Source organism: Dasypus novemcinctus, chromosome 12, assembly GCF_030445035.2.
Source record: "Dasypus novemcinctus isolate mDasNov1 chromosome 12, mDasNov1.1.hap2, whole genome shotgun sequence".
Classification (NCBI taxonomy): domain Eukaryota; kingdom Metazoa; phylum Chordata; class Mammalia; order Cingulata; family Dasypodidae; genus Dasypus; species Dasypus novemcinctus.
Window position 1 is genome coordinate 98,717,423 of NC_080684.1, and position 18,322 is coordinate 98,735,744.

Sequence of the window (18,322 nt, forward strand, 5' to 3'; positions counted from 1 at the left end):
AAACCAGTAAATCTTTTATTTTTACCAAATAACACCCCTCCAGAAAATAATACTGGATCAGTGTTTCCCAAAGTGTGATTCCAGTGTGTTAAAATCAAGGTTTGTCCGCCCACCTTACTCCCACAAAACAATTACCACAAAACAAAGGCAGCCCGGAATCTGTATTTTAACACGCTTCCTAGGTGGACACAAGTCCCATAGAAGTCTGAGAACCATGGTGTAAGATAATGGAAGTCTCTTCAGGGTTGGAATTGGCTAGAGGGAGTTTGAAGACTTCCACGTCAGAGGGTGCCGCTCTCTCCCAACCCCTTCCACTCTCTGTTCCCGGAAGGGCAGTTCTGGCCGCCCTGGCTCTGCGCTTGTCTCCTCTTTTCCGCTTCCGGTGTCCCCTACAACCATGGCTGCTCCCACCCCTGCTGCCGGCCCTGGGGCGCCGCTGTCCCCGGACGAATTACTTCCGAAGGGCGATGCCGAAAAAACTGAAGAGGAGCTGGAAGAGGACGATGACGAAGAGGTACCAGGGCGCTGGGGGGGGGGGGGGGGGGGCGGCTGATAGGCAAGGAACGAAGATACGGGCGAGTTGCAAGTGCGCCTGGGGGTGTGGGCTCCGCGTGCTGCAGAATCGCGGCGAAGGCGCGTCGCAGGATCGAAGGGGTCCGAGTGGCGGCGGCTTCTCCGGGGGACGAGATTGGGAACCCCACCGAGTCCCCGCGCTGCCCTAATGTAGGGGCACTCGGCCTCTTCCGGAGCCGCAGCGGACCGGGGGTCGGATGCCGCTGCTTTGGCCCAAACCTGTGCCTCCTCCACTATAGCTAGATGAGACCCTGTCGGAGAGACTGTGGGGTCTGACGGAGATGTTCCCGGAGAGGGTTCGGACCGCAGCTGGAGCCACTTTTGATCTCTCCCTCTTTGTGGCTCAAAAAATGTACAGGTAAGGGACGAGGGCAGAGACATTGGGGTATGCATGGGTTGACTGGGGTGCTGTGAAGACAGGGACTTTGACAGCAGCACACCTAGGTTCAAGGGTAGCCTGCCGCCTAGATCACCTAATGACCTTGGACTAGTGGTACTTGAAGCTTTTCAGATCCTCAGTTTCCTTTTCTGTAAAATGGAGATTCTTTACCTGGCAATGTCCTTGTCAGGATCATTTCAGATACCTGAGATGATTAATGATAAGCAGCTTTGTATGTAAAAGAACTCGGAGTGTTGAACTGCTGTCACTAGATACACAGCTATTAGAACTGCTCCTGCTTCTGGCAGGCGTGGTGCAAGGGGTGGGCAGAATATGCTTTTCAAAAAACATTGGATAGTGTGGGTGTGAAAGGCTTGGTTACTGGTTGGTTCTTTGTGAAGCTGTTTTTGTCTCTCTCCATGGTGCTCACCCTCCTTCTGCAGGTTTTCCAGGGCAGCCTTGTGGATTGGAACCACTTCCTTTATGATTCTGGTTCTTCCTGTTGTTTTTGAGACTGAGAAGTTGCAAATGGAGCAACAACAGCAGTTGCAGCAGCGGCAGGTGAGCCCAGAAGCAGGAGCTTTTTGCCGGTGGTGGTGATGAAAGTTGTTTATTTCTCTGACACCTGGGTAGATCAGCAGTAAACATGTGGGTGGGGATTAGGATTGGGCCAATGCTCTTAAAGGTACTTGACTGTGCTCTCAGCATTGTTTTGTAGACCTTGTTTGCCCTGTCAGGTATGATGCAGATGAGGTCCCTAAGCCTGTTCAGTGCCTTAACCTCCCCTCCTTTTCTTTTACAGATACTTCTAGGGCCCAACACAGGTCTGTCAGGAGGAATGCCAGGGGCTCTACCTTCACTTCCTGGAAAGATCTAGATTGTTACTGCTATATTTGAGCTGCTTTGGTGGGAGAAATTTGAAATTCAATAGTGTTTGAACTGCTGATTTTTTTTTTTTTTTAACTTTGGCACATTGCTCTATCGGAACCTAGTGGGGAGAATTCTTCTACTTTCTCAGAGACTCCCAACTTTCAACTGTGCCCTCCACACTATCGTGACTTATTTCTGTCCTCACACTGATTAACTAGAGTGCAGCAATGCAGACGGTTACTCCAATTATGGCCACCCCACCCCTTTTCACTAAATTGCCCCCTAAGCAGAAGATCCCTTGCTATTCCATTGTGAAGTAGGAACAGATGTCAGGAGGTGGGCAGTAGCCCTGACCATTAACGATTTTTTTTTTTTAAGACTTGGATATGTTGGGAAGGGACATGCACAGTTTATGAAGTAGACAAGTCAGTGCTCATTTTTTGTATTTAAATATTAAAAATGATTCCAACTCAAAGTGTCATTCATGTGCTTGTGAAACACCTCGAGATTGCTTAGAGCAGCTACCACCAGTTTTAGCCCAAAGAGCATTATAGAAGGGCAAAGACACATCCTGTCCCTCACATTTCTTTTTACCCAACCTGGCACATTTTACACTGATTTACTCCTAAGGGCCAAGTTAGTTGCTTTCAAAAGTAAAATCTCAGAAAAAATCATTTTTGGCCAAGAATCTCTTAATGTAATTAAGTCTATCCTGATTTCAGATTGCTTTCAGATCCACTAGCCTGAAACAGGGTTGTAGACTGTACTTTGTACAGTCCACAATTAACATTGTACAGTTATAAAGTATTTGTAAAGATAACTTTATTTTTGTCTTGGGGAAGAGTTGCAAATAGATCTTTTTGTGGTCTCCCCTTCCCCTTTTTAATAATTGCTGAGAATCCACCTGTAGCCCTGTCTTTGAATTCTAGCCTTTCCATTTAACATAATCAATATTGAAGATTGTGCCAGAACAGTACTCAGCCTTATATGTGAATTGTCACAGTGCTATATATCTAGAAAGGAACAGTATTCCCATTTTACAGATGAGAAAACAGCCACAGAAAAATAATGTGCATAAGGCCACACTGTAAGTGCTGGGTCTGGATTCAAATCAAGGCAGTCTGGTTACAAAGCCCTGCTACATACTCTAGATTCTGAGGTAATCCAGGCCCTCTGTTCAGATGCATGACCTTCCATTTATTAACTAGGGAAAAAATCAGCCAGTACTGGGATGGACATCTTATACTTACTAGATGGGTTCTTCAAGCTCAAGTTTTGTAAATTAAGGTAAAATGAAAAACTAAAAAACAACAAAAAAGGTAAATTGAAAAATGCCCCAGCTGCTTCTTTTGGACCAAATATGTCTTTAAATATTTTGTCTGGATTATTCTGGTGAGAGGTTTGATCAAAACAGCAGTATGCCTATAAAAGATGATTTATGATGGCGTGCATTTCTGAAGGATCATCATACCAAAGTTTATTTTTTTCTCTATACTTAAAGAATTCAGACAAGGAGATTTATGTTGGAGTTTTCCATTTTTAATATTTGGTTAAACAAAATACATCTTTTGTAAACAAACCCAGCACAAGGCCAACAAAAAAAGAAAAGCGAGAAAAACAAAAAGCCTCGGGTTGCCCCTGTTGGGCATCAGGGTCAGGTCTGCTCCCTTAAAGGTGGGGCTTTTTGCCCTTGGGCATTGGCATGGGTCCCTGTTCCTAAGCACCAGAATTGGATATGAACAGAGAAACCAGCCTGAAATGTTCTAATGTCGTTGCATATCCCATTGGCTCATGGACTCCAAGTGCATGGGGACTCCTTTGAAGTGCCACTTGCACAGGCGAAGCAGATTTGTGGAGGGGTTTCTTCTTCCCGAGAAATGGCTTACTCTCACTGACAGTGCCAATGGACCCAAGGTCCTGCTTGTGACAAGCAGCAAGGTTGGCTGTATCTTCTGGCTGGTGGTGGTTGGAATGTCATTGTGCAGGGGTAAGGAGCTCCCTGGGCTGCAAAGCAGGTCTGGTGTAGAAAATGGTGCAGAAGAGATTGCGGCCAGTTGCTGGGGAGGGTGTAATGCAGTAGCCGCTTGGTGGCCTCTGTTACTCAGCCTAAAAAATGGCCTTGTTGAAGATACGTGTGCAGAAAAAGTGCTGGTGTAAACATGCACTCCAGTCACAGTGGGGAGAAAGCTTCAGTTTCATCCCATTAAGCTTAGGCTTGCCAGGCAAGCCCTGGGCTGGCTTTGCTGCTGGAGAGAAGTCTGGCCAGTGGGGCAGCTCTCAGATCTGCCAAGACCATTGATCCATAAGGGCTAGCCACGTCACCCCTGCCTGCCCAGAGGCCTAGAGGCAACCACAAGGCGTAGTGTGGTCTGATAATTATTTCTCCTCCTCTTCATTTTCCAAAGTTACAGAAGAAAAGTGGCCTACAACTATTTAATAGAAGTAGGGGGTGGGTCAATTCTCAGTTGATTTGTAATGGAAATTCCAGAAGGATGACAAACCCAAGTCCTATAACAATGCACACAACCATCCAAATGGAGAGCTCTGCTCTTGTCACTAATGACTCAGGGCCTCCAAGCTAGGACTTCTACAGATTCCAGTTGCTCTTAAACTCTGGGAAACTGATCTTCACAATATTTCCTAACCCAACTCAGTGTCAACCAAGTGGAATTTGATCTTGAAGGCAGACTTTTTTTTTCTGATTTTGCCAGAGTGGGTCAATTGAGAAGACTTCCCTTTTGCCTTGCTTTTTGTCTCTGAGCCTTCTAGATCAATGTAGTGAAATGGTAGGAACAAAATGGAGTGAAAGCTATTGAAAACAAGCCACCCCATGCCTGCCCCAGTTTGGCTTTAGCCATGTCCTCTTAGCTACCTATGTCACCTGTCATAGCAGGATTCAACCACTTGGCTGAGAATAGAGAGCTTTTCATTATAAAACTCCAAGAATGGCCATAAACAACCCTTAAAAATGGGGGGAGAGGGTGGCAATGAGGGTTGGAGACAGCATGCTGGGGCTTTGGAGGTGGTTTCCTGAGAGCCCTTCATGCCCTGGGTCCTTCGAGCCAGTCACATGGGCTTTGTGTATTCTGTCTTCGGACTCACTGATTGGACAAGATAGGGCATGTGGAGGCAGCAGCTCCAGGTGAATCTGGAGCAGCAGTGACTGATTAACTCCAGCAGAACCTGTGTCAAGTCCTCATAGGAAAGGGGAAAATAAGCTAAGACCCACCTTTCTTTTTCCTCTTGCTAAATAAAACCAAGGGTCTTCTATTGCTTGCCCTAAGCACAGAACTCCTACCTTTCTTCCCCATGAAAAAATAACGCTGGTGGTGGTTCTTGTAACAGTTCCCACATCTGTCCTATTGCACTGTCAAAGCTGCAGAGGGAACCTGGTGAGATGTTTGGGGCAGTGGTAAGGGCAGACCCAATGTATAGGCCTCAGCACATCACGGAGGATTGAAGGAGTGGGCTGAGTGGGAAATTGGGTAGAACTGCATCACACATCAGCCCTCCAAGTCTGGTGGGCCTCCACCTCTTCTGATACCACTAGCAGGAGTTCACAGTTCTTTCCTCGCAAATGATGTTTTAGAAATTTCCTATGGGGAAAAATGGTGAAAGAGAAAATGAAATGCTGGTGAAATGCAAATTCCAGTCTTGGGGCCACATGCTCACCAAAAACCTCATTATATATATACCCTTGGCTGCCTTGAAAACTCCATTAGTAACCTACCTGTTCTTGGAGGGTTCTGCATTTGGTTAACCCTCAATCTTAGAAAGTTAGATTTCAAATTTCAATTTTTGCTAATCCTCATATATTATGGCCAACAGCTTGTTTTGTAAGGAACAGAGCCCAGAGTACTCTAAAGTAAGGGACTTCTAACTATAAACGTTTCTTGTGTTGTCACAGGGAAATCGAGCCCTCTCTGGCCTGAATGTTTGCATCTTCCTTTCTCTCTACTGGCAACTCTACTCTGCAACTGCCTGCCTGTGGAGAATGTTACATTGCTAGTCCCACCATACTAGATGGCCAGTATTGCAGACTGTGGAATTTCTCTATCAAAGGGAATTAAAGTCTTCCAAGTCGGAGACACTTTGGTTCTAAGTAAGGCAGAAAGAGAACATCCAAGGAGATAGAAATTTCATTAGCATGTCTCCTTTGTTAAATAACTAAAGATGAGCTCAACCTCTCCAGCATACCACAACCCAGCAAATTAGCCACAACAGGCAGAGACTACCTGAGCTCGCTCTCGCCTCCAATCCACTCGGGCATCTTGAGTTTGGAGTCGAGGTTGTAGTAGGCACCTCCCACCTCGCGAACACAGATCCAGTGCTGCCTTTTGAGAGGCAACTTCAGTGGACCCCAGCACAGGCTGGAGGGCAGATTCATGATGAACCCCATGACATTAGTGAGAGCAATGACACTCACATCCCTGAAGAAGAGAAACGCAGTCAGGCTCTGAAGCAGGTTCCCTGACTGTAATACCACCATCACTTCCCCTCTCAGGCCATGAGTTCCAGTACGAAAGGATTTTACAATCATGCTCCCTTCTCCATCAAGTCAAGCCTGGTTCAAATTACCTGCGCTTGTCCCACCAAACAGCTTCATAGCCTTTGGTCTGAAGTGCTGCCATGATGACGTTCACATCGTAGTTCCCATTTCCCAACATGCTCTTCTTGTGGGGCGTCACCATGGTATTTGGAGACAACCTACAAATGTGAACAGGAAGGCTGAGCTTTGCAGGTCTCCTAACCCCTGCTGGCCCTGCACTATCAGGGACAGAACAACACTTACCACTGCTTGTCTCCCTCACTCAAGGGCAATTTAACCAGTTTTTACCAAAGTATTTTGTAGTCTGGGCTCCTGCTGCCTACAGGTTGCCTCTGTTTCGATGCAGGACACTTCACTTGGGGGGCAGGTATCTGCCTGCCACTTTGAAAGGAAAGTGGGTCTAAAGTGAAGTAAAAGAGCACAAGCATATTCCATGGAGGGATTCAAACAAAGCTGAGTTTGCATCATTGTTGTGTCACTTGTACGTAAGTGATCATGGGCAAGTCACTGAACATCACCAAACCTGTTTTTTTGTTTTAATCCATAAGGGTATGAATTATTATTTCCATTTTATGGCTCAAGAGATAATCAAGTTACTTTCCTCTAAAACATTTTCCAATGGCTTCTCATTACATTCAAAGTCTTTGACTAATGCATGAAGACTCCAATAAAGGAAAATGCTGAATCTACCCCTTTCACGATCAGATACCCCACCAAACGCAACCTTAGAGCAGTGCTTTCTCAAGTGTGTTCTTAAAGATACTTGTTTCATGTACATAATAGAGGGTCCCCAGAAGGCGTTCACTACAATAATAACTGAATGAATCAAGCAAGTAAACAGGTTTCCTGCAGGAATTCTTGGAGCCCTAATATGCTAATATCCATCTTGAGTTCCCAGGAGAGAGGGTAAAATATGTTTTGTTTCCCAAACACTTCAACACACACACACATTTTTGAGGCACACCTCACAGGAATGGTGTTCCAAGGATCTTCCCTGTCCTTCCATCTTCCCTCTCAGATTCCAATTCCTTTCCTGTCTATTCCCATTACCCTTCCCCTAATTGGAGGGCCCTCACTTCACACCTGGACTTTTGAAACAGGTTCCTAAAATCACTCTATTTCCCAAACTCTCCTTTCAACTTGGCCTATGAGTTCCTGCCACATTCACCTTTCCAAATCAAGGCATCATTTCACTTCCTCATATAAGAACCAACAGAGCCAGCCGCCTGGTTTCTTTCTTTGGGCTTAGTGTAATCCAGGCACCAGGATCCTTTTGGCCTCTTCTTCTAAGCTATTTTCTGTTCCAAGAGCCAAAGCCTATAGCTTCTTCAAACTCAACCTCACATCTCTTCCATGACTTTCCTGGCTCGTCTGTGTAACAGAAAAAGAAGGAAAATTTGGAGGACCACAGAGATCCAAATTCAAATCCAAGTACCACCAATACTACTTATGAAATTTAAGCTCTATACCTGTAACCTTATCTGAAAAAATGGGAATGATTCCACGGAAGGATTAAATTATTTTATATATGTGCAATCAAAGAGTAAATCCCTGAAGCAAATGGCTCTTTTACTCTGTATCCCTCCCAGCCAGACAATGACAACTTAAGCAACGTGTTGGTCAAACCATAGCATTTTGTGAGACGATACAGGAAAAGCTGAGAAGACCTGCCATTCCATTCGGAGAGAAGTGGTGATTTGAGTGTGTGGGGTCCATCTAGAGCACCCACTCCCACCATATGAGTACTTGCTTTTAAACATTTTATCGAGTGCCAAGTGCCTGCTCTGTTAGCTAGTTTTATAGGTTTTATCACCTAATCCTTCCAACAATCTTGATATTAATGAGGAAGTTGAGGAGCAGAGAGATTAGAGTAACTTACACAGTCATAAGCAGCTTAGGTTTGTTTAAAGTCAAACAAACAGAGCTAGGATTCAACTTCCAAGCCTAAATTATACTGGGCACTCTCTTGGATATTTCAACACACTGGTCTCAATGAATTCCATCAAATCCTTTTCTGACCCCAGTGGAAGGTTTTCTTCAGACTCCTTGGCAAATACCTGCTCAGCACTGCCTTAATGATTACCAGAGAAATCCTGGGTTTCTCATCTTTGTTATTACTGCCAGAGATTAGAACTGTGAGCTGTGAAGCCATCTGAAAGTGAAAAGATGGGCTCTCTTTGGGTCTCCACTAACATGGATGCCCTCAGGTAAGTTCCTGGACCTCTCTCATGGTTACCACTGTGTCTGACTAGGGTGATGATTTTTGGATTTTAATTAAAAGGTACACAAGGAGACATTTCCTCAAAATTTCTTTTCCCCTCAAGTTATACTTTCCTTTTTACTGGTGTGAAGAGATGTGACCTTAGAAAGTATGTCTCCAAACTTCCTGATGCATTTTTAAATGATTAAATGAATTAATATACATATAGCATGGATCACAGGCCAGGTGCACAGGAGCACTTTGTACAGCCACCACACGTTTTGCCTGGTCCTTGGTCAGAGAGCTCAAATCTTTAGATACTAACACTCCTCAACCACTTTTCTCAATTTACAATACATCAAACATTTAAATTTAGTTCAGTCCCTTGCATGGGGACCTTCTAATGAGAGGGGCTGGAGGACTTCTTTTCTGTGATAAAGAATGCTGACTATTCACTAATACCCACAGCCTTTGTCCCTTCCAAGTTTAGATTCTTTCCCCTATACCAAAGTTAAGTTTTCTTCTAGTTTTGTGTCTTTTTAATTTTGTGGGTTTTTTAAAATTTGATTTACCAGGTGCTGGGGATTGAACCTGGGACCTCATGTGGGAAGTTGGAGCTCAGCTACTGAGTCACATCAGCTCCCCTGAACTGGTTTTTTGTTCATTTGTTTGCTTGTTGTTTTCACGTGGCACTGGGAACCAAACCTGGGACCTCCCATGTGGGAAGCAGGCATTCAACTGCTAAAGCCACATCCACCTCCTCTAGTTAAGATTTTAATAGCTATTTTATTTGGGAGAGGAACATATACCTGTAAGAACATATGATCACTGAAAAACTGGCATAAGTCTAGGGAAAATATTTGAGGTCTGAGGATTTTCAAAACAACTTAGCAAAGCTGCTACTGTATCATTTGACTTCTAAGTCCCATCTTTTTCAAAGGATTGACACATATATGATAAAGTTTAGGAGATCAAATATCTGTATCTATAAACACACACTAGTGATACTTGCCCAGTTCCTCTCATCTTTTTCTCCAATTTCACATGTTCAAAACTGATCCTGTCCAATCCAGTGACCTCTTTTTGCTATCTCCGCAGGTGTTACCACTATCTGTAAACCCTGGACCCCTCTCTGTCACACCTCTTACTCCTCTCTTCCCTGGCCCCTTGATTGCTGCCCAGTCATTAGCTCATTTCTTTCTAAGCTCCTATTCATTTCTATTCCAAACATGAGTCATCTCATATCCACAAGTGTATCAAAACTCCACCCTGCTTTGTATTTCTTCTCTTTTATCTGGCTAAAATTCAACTGCTCAGATGAACTTCCCCTCAACGAATGGTGCTATTCAAAGTTTTTCTCCCATTTCTACCCTTCATTAGCCACATCTTCATAAAAGCATACAACGTTGGATCTGGGAATTAAAAATTACCTAGTTAAACCTGCCAGCATTACTCATCTTTCCATTAGGATGCAGAGATCATCTTTTTGCTCTTAAATCACTCTAAATTCATTTAAATCTATTCTCAGGGGCGGAGTCCTGTTCAGTTTGTTTTTTGTTTTTTGTTTTTTTTGACAGTGCCTAGCAGTGCCTGGCACACTGCAGGCAGTTAGGAAATGTTTGTTTAAAAAATTCCATCTTCTCTCCCTCACCTCTTCTCCCTTTGCTTTTCCCCCTTTCACGCTTTGTCCGTACCTATCCACACAGAATCTTTCCACACAAAATATTCCATAGAATTCCACCTCTGGAGTAAGGACGGAATAGTTGGTTTTTACTTTGAAGTGGATTTTTATATTGTGCAAACAGGGAATTGGGAAGTGCAGAACAATTTGCTAAAGCATTTTAAAACCCAGGAATAGAACCCTGGTTCCATGTGGGTGGTTTAGCAAATATTTAGCATTCTTTCATCCCAGGAAAACAAGACTGAAAGACTCCTGCAAACACTTTATGAGCATAGCCCAGCTCTTCAGTCCCAGGCCCAACTTACTAGCAGGTTAACAGCTACTGATGGTCTAACAGCTCTGACAAGCCTTTCCAATACTCGGGCAGCAGCAGAGCCATTACACCTGGAGTCACAAAGCCTAGGAACAAATCTTGCAATGGCCAGCTCTGTGAACTCTCTGTGCCATGATTTCCTCATGTGGAAACCTGGAAATAACAGACTCCACCTCCTGAAATCGGTGTGAGGACTGAATCAGTGCAAGGCAAGCACTCAGTCTGGTGGTAGGCGGACTTCGTGTATAAAGGTAATAGTGTCCGTTGTTAGGGTTATTTCACTCATCAGATGAGGGGCCAAATTTATACACCTGAAAACTTGTCTACCCAAGTATGACGATGCTCAGAATCCTGACATCTAAATCTACTGACTAGTGAGGGAAACTGGATAAATTACTTAACTTGAACCCTAGTTCCATCACTGATAAGGTTGTTCCAAAATTACTGCTTATAAATAAAGCACATATTCCATATTCCAAAGCACCAAGCACATTTAGGTACTCACTTTTAGTCCTGTCCTTTTCCTTAGCCTTTGATTAGGAAATAATCTGCAAGTATCCAATTAGGAGGAGAAGAAATATCAATGGTTGGCCCAAAGGAAACAATCTAATGGACTGGGGCCTCCTCTCTACTCCTTTCAGTCACATGAGTTGGTAACCTGGGACAAATGACCTCACCTCTCAGGGTCCCACTTCTTGAAGAGTTAATTCTACTTGCTGTTAAATGGCCACGGTGGAAATGAAAAACTTGCTCTGCCAAGGCATCACTATGGTTATTACCGGAACTGGAAAACAATTACCCTCATCATAAGTTTTGCCAGCACACTGGGATGAACATTCTTTAAGAAAAAGCCTACAATTCTTTCAGGGTAAATGGTCCACACCTATGCTTCACCCAAAATAGGTTACCTCCAGTTGTAATTCAGGTCCCTGTAGGGCAATAATTTCATCTCTGAAGGGAGTAGGAAGAGGGTCACCAGGAACTGCCAAGGAGCACTGTTGGGAGAATTTTTCTGAGCTTTCTCTGCACTGGGATCTGAGCAGGCCCAACCCTCCCTAGCTGGAATGATAGGATCACAGTCAAAGGTGTTCAAGGTTGGAGACATGTGCTTGTGTCCATTGAAAGACTTATTCCATGAACTGTTAAGGGAGATAATACAATTCTATGGAACTGTTAAGGAGATAATACAACAAATGTGAGATAATACAACTAAGGTGTTTTAGAACTGTGGCTAGCACTTAGTAAGTGCTCAATAAATGGTAATGATTACCTTTGCCAGCTGAGCTAAGAGCGTCTAGCTAATAGCACCTGTTGGTTTGAAAAGATATGGAGGTGAGACATTGCCTCCCACCCTCCCACCTCTGGAAATTCTGGATTCTTAAGTATCAAGACGCCAAGGGGAAGGGTCCCCCTACCTCTGGAAAATCTCTTGCAGCGTCTCCCGGGTGAAGGCGTTGCTGTCCTGGAAGACGTTGTTGAGGGCGTGGAGGGCACAAAGCTCCCTGCGCTGCTTCTCATGGTAAATCTGAAGGGGTGCTGCCTGAGGCAGTTCCAATGATTCAGACTTGGCCTTGTCTCCTTTCCATGGCATGCAACTCATGTTTTTCCTTTTAGGTTCCAGAGAAGGCTAAGAACACCCACCCTTCCCTCTTGAGGAAGAATGTTATCTTAGTCTTTTCCAGGATTCCTGAGGTCCACCTTATTCTCTGGTGTCCATGATTTATGCTTTGTCACCGGGAGAAAAGGTCGTAATCAAAAGGAAAAAGAATCCATTTCTTCTTTCTTCTCAATAGAAAAATAACTTTTCGGTTAGTCTATTCCACTAGCGCTGCCGAAGTGCAGATTAAAAAAAAAAAACATAAAATCTAACACTTTGTTTCCTTTTCCCCACCCCTTTTCCCATCCCCCTTCAAAACACAAGGTCTTGCTGTATTTTCCTTTCTACAAATGCCAACTAGGCCTTAACGCGAGAGAACCGAACAGAACCGCTCACATCGCTCCTTTTCTTCCATTTCTTTCGATCCACAACGCCACTGATTCAGGAAGCAAGGCCCAGGTGGTGGATAAAACGCAAAATCCGAGCAGCTAGCGAGGGCTGGCCACATTGGGGTCGCCGGCCGCGCTGCGGCCTCGGGGGCGGCTCTCCATCCCCTGCGGTGCGGTGGGACCCTGCGGGGCGCGGACCTAGGCGGGCACGGTTCCCGCGGAAAGCGCGAACTCTCGTCCCCTCGCCGCGGCCCAGCGGGGAACACTCCCGTCAGCTCCGGCGTCAGTCGGGCAGTCGCAGAGGGCCTGGCGGACCCGGGAAGTGGCGCAGCGGATCCGGCCCCTGCCCGAGGGCAGGTCCCGCGCCGTGGGGTGGAGCCGGTCAATCCACCTCGCCCTCGGGAGGCCGGGCGCGCGGGGCCGGGCCCACCCGGCTCGCCGTTCCCTCCCCAGGCTCCCCGCCTGTCACGTGAGCTCCAGCCGAGGCGCCCTCCCGCTCTCCCCCACGCCGGCCCGGCCCTCCGCGCCGCCTCACCCCTGCCGGCCGCCACCCGGAGCTGCGGGCCGCCACCTGGGCAGCGCGGGCGGCGGGCGGCGGGCGGGAGCGCGCACCTGAGCCCGACGTCAGCGGCTCTCGCCCGGCGCGTGCTCCGGAAACGCCCTCCTGCGTCGTCCCCGCCGCGGCGTCACGCCTGACGTCCGCTTGACGTCAGCGGCCCCGGCGTTTGAGCCGCGGCGGCGCGTCTGCCGGGCGGGTAGCGGGGCCCTCGGGCTGCGCGCGCGGGGCGTCGGAGTGCGGCGGCCGGTGGGGTCGGGGCCCGGCTCCTCGGCGCTGCTCCGTCCGGGCTGCGGGGCGGCCTGCGGGGTCGCGGGTCTTGCCCGCCCCTCGGGCCTCGGCCGCGTCCCACGGTGCCCAGCCTGCGACTGCCTTCCGCGGCTCGCTGCCCTCCCACCGGACCGCGCTTCTCCGGCAGAAATGCTTTCGCTCGCTAGTCCTGCGGTGACCGTTGCATGTTTGTCTAGCGCGCCGTTGGCCAGGTGATTTCAAAGCATCTTATTGACGCAGTCGGGAGCAAATGATAAGTGAACCTGACCGCCCCACCCCCCTCCTTTGGCTGGCAGCGCAGAGGTTACGTGTCTCTCCCGGAGTCACATTGCAAGTGAAATGGAGAATCCTGTGTCAGTTCCTTAGTGTTGTGTTTCGATTCACTACGCACAGAACCACAGTCCTCCAGCCCTCGGGCCCTCTCGGGCCTGTCCTTGGTTGCCATAGAGCTTTCTCCTCGCTTTGTTTTCTCAAGGCCTATCACAATTCAGAGGAAGGTAAATTACTGGCGGCCTCACGTGAATTTAATTATTTCCCTTTCTCCCCTAAGCACGTTGAAAGACTTCAGAGCAAATATTCGCTGTCTTAGCCGCCTTCCTTTTGGATTTTTGCTCAATTGGAAAAACAATAAAAGAAATACAATTTAGTCATTTCTTTAACCCTGCTTCAACACTTTTAACACCATTACACTCAACTTGTGCTTCATTGCTTACCACATGGTAGGGAGGTCTTCTGCCATGATCCTGACAACTTGAATTATCTTATATTTTGTAAGTCACGTTGGAGTTATGTTTACGTTAAGATTAGTTACTGAGGGCTTGCTGTGCAGCAAGCACTGTTAAAGTGCTTTACATATATAAACTCATTTACTGGTAACTATTCTGTGAGGTAGGGGCTTCAATTTTTTTTTGAAGAAAGCAAGCTCAGAGAGATTAATTAATGTTCTTGAGGTCACATAGTAATTAGTGGATCCGGGTTTTGAATCTGGACTCTAACCTGCCTTCAGAAAGAGGATGTAAAGATGGGTAGGGAATTCTCTCTTTAAAATGTGATTTTAGACATCCCCAATCGATTCAAGAAGCACCTACTCTGAGAATATCTTTTCTGGGCAGAGCCCAATAGTAGCAAGGATGTGTTTTTTTAGTCCTATTCACGTGTAAGAAAGCACATTCTGACTTTTAACTCTCTGGAAGAATCAGTTGGTAAGATGTTAAATATCAGTTACCATTTTGGATCACAATACCTCAATATTTGGCTTTTCTGACAAACGAAAGTCTTAATATTTTAACTACATGGACTGGATAGATGAATAATTAGGGTACTTTATATAAACTGGGAGGGTGGGGGATGCATCAGAAGAACCCTTATTAGGCCATTGGATGGGATGGCTTCTTTTCCCAGATTCCCAGCTGTGTTTGTGCACGTTAAGATTTGACTGCAGTTGGAAACGAGCAAGAAGAGGTTATCTCTTCCTTCTCAGGTAGATCCCTGAAACTGAGGACTATTTTGACCTGTTTCTTGTTTATGAAGTCCTGTGGTCCAAACTCTCAATCTCCTTGTGTATGTTACCTTCTCAAAGTGCTGCTCTTACTGCCTCGCAAGACTGGCGTTATTAAACCATGGCTAATAATCTAATTTCACCAAGGAGGGAAGGTCTAGGCTTTTTAGACTTTTGAAATAGGAATTCAAGACGCTAAAACTGGTGTTGGGGTGCTGTTTTGCTTTGGAGCTTTCCACAAATGATGGATGACACTCCAGAAGAGTCATCCATAGGAAACTACCTTAGCTGACCCTAGATTTTAGCTTAACTCTTAGCCACAAATAGGGTGAGGTGCTTTGGGCTTATATTTTTGCTGATTATTTCTTTTTTGTTCGTGTAATTGTTCTCTCCGCAGAGGCAGTGAATGGAGAATTCTGCCTAAGGTCAGCATTTAATCGCCTCACGGGCTGCTTTAGTAGTACATCTCTGGGACTATATGGCATCGATCCTACTATTAAAATTGGCTGGAGATTGCCAGCACATCGGATATCAGTCTTACAGCGACCGCCTTCAGTCACTGAGTGGAGAAGGAGGCGGCTCATTTTGCAGTTTACTATCTCCGTAAGCAGCGGCCCAAAGCGCGGGACCTATTCCATGATTAGATTGGGGATTGCCCCTGTCCATCACTGGAAGGTTGTCTGCGCGGTCTGTTTTGCCGTAACACTTGCAAGCAGAGCACCGCCTCTGGAAGCCGGGAACGTGACGGAGCGCTGAGCACAACGTTGCATCTATTGCTCTCCTCATTGGATGGCTGCTTTGTCAATCATACTGCCCTCTGCTCCCGTTGGCGGGGAGGCTCCAGGCCTGTAGCGTGGACTTCGTGCTGCTCCTTCCCAAACTGGGATAAAGGCACGTGACTTCTCGGACGTTTGTTGTTGGATTTTGGACTTTATTAATTATGCATTAGGGGCTTGAAAGGGCTGCAGCGATTGGTGGTTGAGAGACTTGGTCATTTATTTCTTTTGTTTGTTTGTTTCTTAGTTAGAGATAGTCGCCAACCTCTACGCCGCTGGAGAAGTTTTGCGTAAATTATTCAGATGATATGAGGGCGGGTCCGTGCATACATTAGGCAAATGAGCCGGGGAGGGAGGGAAAGCCGGCTACGGATTAGCCTAAGTTATTAAAGATGGCGGCCGAGCGGAGTCGCTCCCCGATAGACTCGCCGGTCCCGGCCTCTATGTTCGCCCCCGAGCCCAGCTCCCCGGGGGCGGCCAGGGCCGCGGCGGCTGCCGCCCGCCTTCACGGGGGATTCGACTCGGACTGCAGCGAGGACGGCGAGGCCCTCAACGGCGAGCCGGAGTTGGACCTCACCAGCAAGGTAGGCCCGGGCGGCGGCGGGCGCTGAGGGGCCGGGCCCCGGGGCGACAGCGGGCCCCGCCGGCAGTCCTGGCCGCGTGGGGAGGGGAGGACCGACGGAGGGAGGGCGCCAAGCCGGGCCACCTGCCGGTCGCCGGGACGTGCGGAAGGTTCCCGGGGCGAGGGGCGGGCGCCGCCCCCCGCAGTCGCCTTCGTTCCCCGGTGGCGCCGACCCTGCCTCCCGCCCTCCGGGCTCCCGCCGAGATCACCGCTCCTCGGCTCCGCCACGTGGAACGGGGGCGCCGCCTCCAGGCCCCTCCACTCTTCCCCGGGTTCCCTCCCCCGAGACCCAGTGTGGTCCTCACCCTGCACTGTCCAGGACAGGTGCCCGGGAAAATCCCACCGTCCGAGGGGAGGGCAGCAGTGGTAGCTGCCGCCCCTTCCCGGTATCGGGAAGGGAAACAGAAAGCAGTCGCTCAGTCGTGGACAAGGATATTTGAGTAATCTTTGTTTGCTAATCTGCCCAAAACAAAATTGCCAGGGGATGAAACCTCATCTTGTATAGGTAGCATCATGAAGCACATTTCAATTAGTGTTTTCTGAGCTATTGAGAAAATAGGCAGGAGTTAAGGGATCATCATCTGCTTGGCCGTTGTGGGGGATAAAAAAGTAAGTAAAAGATGTGACTGGTGTTTTGAAGGTGTCTTGCTGAAGGAAAATTGCAAACTTGGGGTCAGACAGGGCTGCATTTGCTTTCCTGCCCTATCACTTAAAATGGCTCTGTGACCTTGGTAAAGTTTCTTAACCTTTCAGTTCTTCGACAATATCATCTTAAGGAAGTACAGATGCGTTGTGAAAATTAGAAATATATATAAGACCTCTAGTACAGTGCCTAATGCTTACTAGAGATCCAGTAAATGTTCAAAATGAACTGATTAATTCCCTGTGCAGATTAAACACCAGCTGATGGGAGATAGCACACCACTATCTCCTCCTACCTGTTGGATATTTATCATAGAGAAGTATATCACGCTTTGAAGAAATTTGTGACTGTTCACAGCCTATGGAGGCGAAATTCCATGAAACTGGTCCATAAACTGGAGAGAACCTTCCCTGCAACTAAACAAGCTTTAAACTGCTCTCTTTTCTTCTAGTTTGGGTTGAGCACTTAGAAGCCAGTAAGCTGCAGCTTACCATAGTGGTCTTGTGTGGTGCCTCTACTGCTGTAATGAGGATAGCCAGTCTTGGAGGGAGGGATGAGCAGGGGAAATGTGTGAGGCAATGTGACACAATGCAGAAGGCCCAGGCAGCACCCAGGTTATGTGTACAAATTCTGATGAGTCAATTCTAGAAGCTGGAGGAGATGCACCTGACTCAAAAGCAGACCAGCTGGATGTCAATTATATGGTCAAGGTGCTGAAGAAACCTGAAAACAGTGGGAAATTGCAGGGACAGAATTGCAAAGCTGGTTTTTCCTGACCTGCTATTATTGAGTGTTCCAAGATAGGGAAGTTTTACTTCACCACATAGCTGGGAAGTCCTCCTCACTATTTTAAAATTGAGAAACAATGTGTTTATGAGTTTACAGAAACATCATACAGAATATACAAAGTTCCTGTATTATCCCCCCCCTCCCCCCCACACACACACAGTTTCCCTATTACTGACATTGTGCATTAGTGTGGTATCTTTGTCATATGTATATGCCTTTTGATGATTTTTAAAAGAACAGTGGATGTTATGGAGGGAGAGAAGGGGTAGGTTGAGGAGAAGATTAGTTCTTTTATATTTATGTACTTGCTATAGTTAATTGGGGGAGCCTGAGAGCTTCCAAAGGGAGAAAGTTAGTGAACATCGTGGTCAGTTTCATCCAAAAATGTTTTTCTTGCAATGATTGGGATGAAGAAAGCTTTTGTAATTACCACTATCAAGCTATGAACTAGTTGCTTTACATGCTATCTTATCTGATCTTTAAAGTGGCTTTAGGAAGTAGGGGATATTATCTTCGTTTTATAAATTGGAAAACTGAGACTCCAGGGAGGTTAAGTTCTTTGTCCAAGGTCACACAAGAATGGCCTGCCTATTGGTAAATGGCCTTCCCAAATAAGT

The 18,322-nt window shown here is 46.7% G+C and overlaps 3 protein-coding genes across 5 annotated transcripts in view; 2 read left to right on the forward strand and 1 right to left on the reverse strand.

Moving 5' to 3' along the window:
- Positions 1-37: 37 nt before the first annotated feature.
- Positions 38-2,297, forward strand: TOMM22 (translocase of outer mitochondrial membrane 22). The gene is made up of 4 exons (XM_058308817.2): positions 38-514; positions 813-931; positions 1,396-1,513; positions 1,755-2,297. Exons 1-4 carry the CDS (start codon positions 398-400, stop codon positions 1,827-1,829), a joined length of 429 nt encoding a protein of 142 aa, XP_058164800.1. The 5' UTR covers positions 38-397; the 3' UTR covers positions 1,830-2,297.
- A 1,042-nt stretch (positions 2,298-3,339) lies between these two features.
- JOSD1 (Josephin domain containing 1) lies at positions 3,340-13,029 on the reverse strand. The gene is made up of 4 exons (XM_004447862.5): positions 11,981-13,029; positions 6,401-6,529; positions 6,058-6,252; positions 3,340-5,418 (listed from the first exon to the last, which is right to left on the reverse strand). The coding sequence occupies exons 1-4, from the start codon at positions 12,163-12,165 to the stop codon at positions 5,319-5,321; spliced, it is 609 nt and encodes a 202-aa protein (XP_004447919.1). The 5' UTR covers positions 12,166-13,029; the 3' UTR covers positions 3,340-5,318.
- A 245-nt stretch (positions 13,030-13,274) lies between these two features.
- The window catches only part of GTPBP1 (GTP binding protein 1), a 37,564-nt gene continuing 32,516 nt past the window's right edge, over positions 13,275-18,322 (forward strand). For 2 of the 3 annotated variants that reach the window (XR_009188363.2, XM_004447860.5), the window contains exons 1-2: positions 13,292-13,589; positions 15,273-16,235. Coding sequence is in view for 1 of the 3 variants with exons in the window: in XM_004447860.5 (XP_004447917.1) it covers positions 16,044-16,235 (192 nt within the window). In the remaining 2 variants the exon portion in view is untranslated. Of the gene's footprint in view, positions 13,590-15,272; positions 16,236-18,322 lie in introns of all 3 variants that reach the window. The other variant, XM_071219066.1, reaches the window with a different exon arrangement.

Excerpts from the sequence above, each read along its gene's own strand:
- JOSD1 (XM_004447862.5), bottom strand. The coding sequence starts at position 12,165 with ATGAGTTGCATGCCATGGAAAGGAGACAAGGCCAAGTCTGAATCATTG. Across the intron at positions 6,530-11,980 it reads CTGCAAGAGATTTTCCAGAG|GTTGTCTCCAAATACCATGG; the intron begins GTAGGGGGACCC and ends TCACATTTGTAG. Across the intron at positions 5,419-6,057 it reads GGAGGCGAGAGCGAGCTCAG|GAAATTTCTAAAACATCATT; the intron begins GTAGTCTCTGCC and ends TTTTCCCCATAG.
- TOMM22 (XM_058308817.2), top strand. The coding sequence starts at position 398 with ATGGCTGCTCCCACCCCTGCTGCCGGCCCTGGGGCGCCGCTGTCCCCG. Across the intron at positions 932-1,395 it reads GTGGCTCAAAAAATGTACAG|GTTTTCCAGGGCAGCCTTGT; the intron begins GTAAGGGACGAG and ends CTCCTTCTGCAG. Across the intron at positions 1,514-1,754 it reads AGCAGTTGCAGCAGCGGCAG|ATACTTCTAGGGCCCAACAC; the intron begins GTGAGCCCAGAA and ends TTTCTTTTACAG.